The sequence below is a fragment of the Solanum stenotomum genome, chromosome 5 (assembly GCF_019186545.1).
Source record: "Solanum stenotomum isolate F172 chromosome 5, ASM1918654v1, whole genome shotgun sequence".
NCBI lineage: Eukaryota > Viridiplantae > Streptophyta > Magnoliopsida > Solanales > Solanaceae > Solanum > Solanum stenotomum.
The window spans coordinates 48,738,551-48,741,080 of NC_064286.1; the positions used below are offsets into that span (position 1 = coordinate 48,738,551).

General features: G+C 38.3%; 1 protein-coding gene across 2 annotated transcripts; it reads right to left on the reverse strand.

Annotated features, from left to right (window-relative positions):
* On the reverse strand, nt 1-2,303 carry LOC125864347 (uncharacterized). 2 transcript variants are annotated; one of them, XM_049544308.1, is made up of 4 exons: nt 1,824-2,303; nt 1,447-1,719; nt 1,044-1,365; nt 1-595 (listed from the first exon to the last, which is right to left on the reverse strand). In XM_049544308.1, the coding sequence occupies exons 1-4, from the start codon at nt 2,055-2,057 to the stop codon at nt 333-335; spliced, it is 1,092 nt and encodes a 363-aa protein (XP_049400265.1). In that variant the 5' UTR covers nt 2,058-2,303; the 3' UTR covers nt 1-332. The 2 variants fall into 2 exon arrangements, with proteins under 2 accessions (XP_049400265.1, XP_049400264.1); XM_049544307.1 differs by having other exon boundaries at nt 1-598.
* Nucleotides 2,304-2,530: the final 227 nt, after the last annotated feature.

Sequence of the window (2,530 nt, forward strand, 5' to 3'; positions counted from 1 at the left end):
TTTTGTACAAAAATAAGTACATAATTAATGTATAATTATAGATCAATTCCGCTGCCTGCCATGCCAGATCATGGAGGAGTTAATTATCATTTTTCTGCAAAACACCCAGAGACACTGGCAACAAAAGTGTAGAAAGTAAATTGTAATTCCAAGCAAAAACTTTTATTTCTTTTGATTCCCTAAACACTATCCAAAAAAAAAACATGGATTTCTTTTGATTCTAAACAATCTTCATCTTATATTATCTTTCTTAACTATCTAACACCACTATCCAGAACTAGTAAAAACAAAATCTCCCCTGCTTCTAAAACTTCGTACGTATGATTTATCGGTCAGTAAGTCCAATCCTTCGGAAGAAGTAGCTCTTGTGACATCGTTGCTGGTCGTGAGTATGCACTGCCCGATCTCAAATTACGTCTCGGTTGAGCCACTGCCGTATTATTTGGATATTGCGAACCATTGGAATGAATCAACCTGGTTCTGCCTTGATAACATGTGGCTTGAACCTGATTATTCTGTTGCCTAACATCCATAGCTTCTAAGTTCAAGTTCAGGGCCTGGACCACTCTGTCTGGTAGTAAAACTGTTGAACATCCTGCTAATTTCCAAATCTTGTTAGGACCGAAATAATAATCTACTGTCATTAACCATGAGTAAGAACACAAACGATAAAGGGGTCATTTATCAGAATCTAAACACAAGAAAGGGAAATGAAATCTGAGTCAAACAGATTAGCTGGTAGTACTAAAATTTGAATCTTTCTTTGCTGTTCACACCAACCCAAAAAAGACATAGACCAATTGGAAAGCATCTATATGAGTAGACGCTGACACTAAAGAAGAGTCCAAAACTAGAGTCATCTTCCACTATCAACGCCAAGAGACTATCAATAAAAATAATTAAGACTAAATCTTCTCCTTTAAGTAAATAATTCAAATCTATATCTATAGTGGTAATATACATAATTAACCACTTCACTAATCAATGAAGTAATTTAGTTGGTAATATCAATCTCTCTACCTACATCGGGGAAAAAGGTATACCTGGTTTCTTTCGAGTTTCAGTTTGTGTCCCAATTCTTCTGGGCAAGAAAACACCAGTTCCAGCGCACTCTCTTTTAGGATTTTGATTTCCCAGGAAAACAGCGCGCATGCCTGAGCGAGGCTGCTGCTGAAACTGAGATTGTTGCAACGAAGGCCAACCAGAAATTGAAGAATTCATAGGTCTAGCAGCTCCATTTTGGCCTCTGCTATGAGAGAATTGCTGGTGGTTCTGGTTCAACGGATACTGAACAAATCCACCTTTATCAGAACCCAATACTCCATGGCCTTGCTTCATTAACTGTTGCTGTTTCAATCGCTGAAACTACATTCCATAGATAAACAAACATATAAGTTAAAAAGGCAAAAAAAGAAAAGGTGGGATTGTAGCAGTATCAAAGCTTACTTGAGCTATTTGCAACTGTTGGTAAGAGAGCGACGGCTGATTTGAATTTTTTGGGGGCAATCCAGTTTTTGTCTGATAAAGTCCGGCAGCTTCCTCCAGCATCCTAATCCTCGCGACTTCTCCGGCAGCCCCATAAAATTGATCAAAAGCTCTATCCCTTTGGTTCACCGGCGGCGGTGAAGAGGCCTGTGAAGGACAGTTTGGGCTTCCATGGCTTGATCCCTGCTTGCAACCGTATAACGTCGATTGAGGCGAACATGATAAACTCCAACCCTAGAAAGTAGAAAAACCAAAACCCCCAAATATTCATCAACCAAAAACACACCTTAAAAACCATGAAGAAAAAAAAAAAAAAAGGACCCAGAATCAAAAGGTACCTTCGTGTTTCCATAGCCGAACCCAGAGTCCTGAAGTGCAGAGTTAGCCATTTTCCGAGTTAACCCATTAATATACTCTTCTTCATCACTCTCTGTATCTACTGACCCGATCACAGACTCCACCGGCGAACTCAGATCCGAGTGAGTTCCAAACGGGTTAAACCCGGATCCAAAATCATCCGTCAGAAACTTTGAAGGAAGCCAAAACTCACAATCATCCACCTTCTTCGCCATCTCAACAACTAAAGAGTCGAGTAGAGAATCACAAAAGTTACTAGATATGCTTAATGAAGAGCTTTAACTGATCCAAACGTTGCTGCTTCTTTACGATACAAGTAATAATTACAGCCACAACAACCCCTTTTGTGCTTTTTTGTTCTATGAAAAAAGTGGCAGTTGCAGTAGCAAATTGAGTATTGAGAAAAACAGGGGATGTGAAAAAAAATCCAAGGGATTTTAAAGAGAATGGGATATGGTGGGGCCTGCAAGAAAGGAGTTTGCATGACCATTTTTATATCCAGTTGGTCTGTCAGTAAGTGCCAACTAGCAAATCCTAGACTATTAAATGCAAAATTTGTGATAATATGCATGTATTCAATAACCACTAAATTGACAATATTACTCTATTTGATTATTATAGTTTCACATTTGATCCAAGATTTAAAACTTAAAAATTTTAAATTATTGAGTTCGACTAAATTCTTATT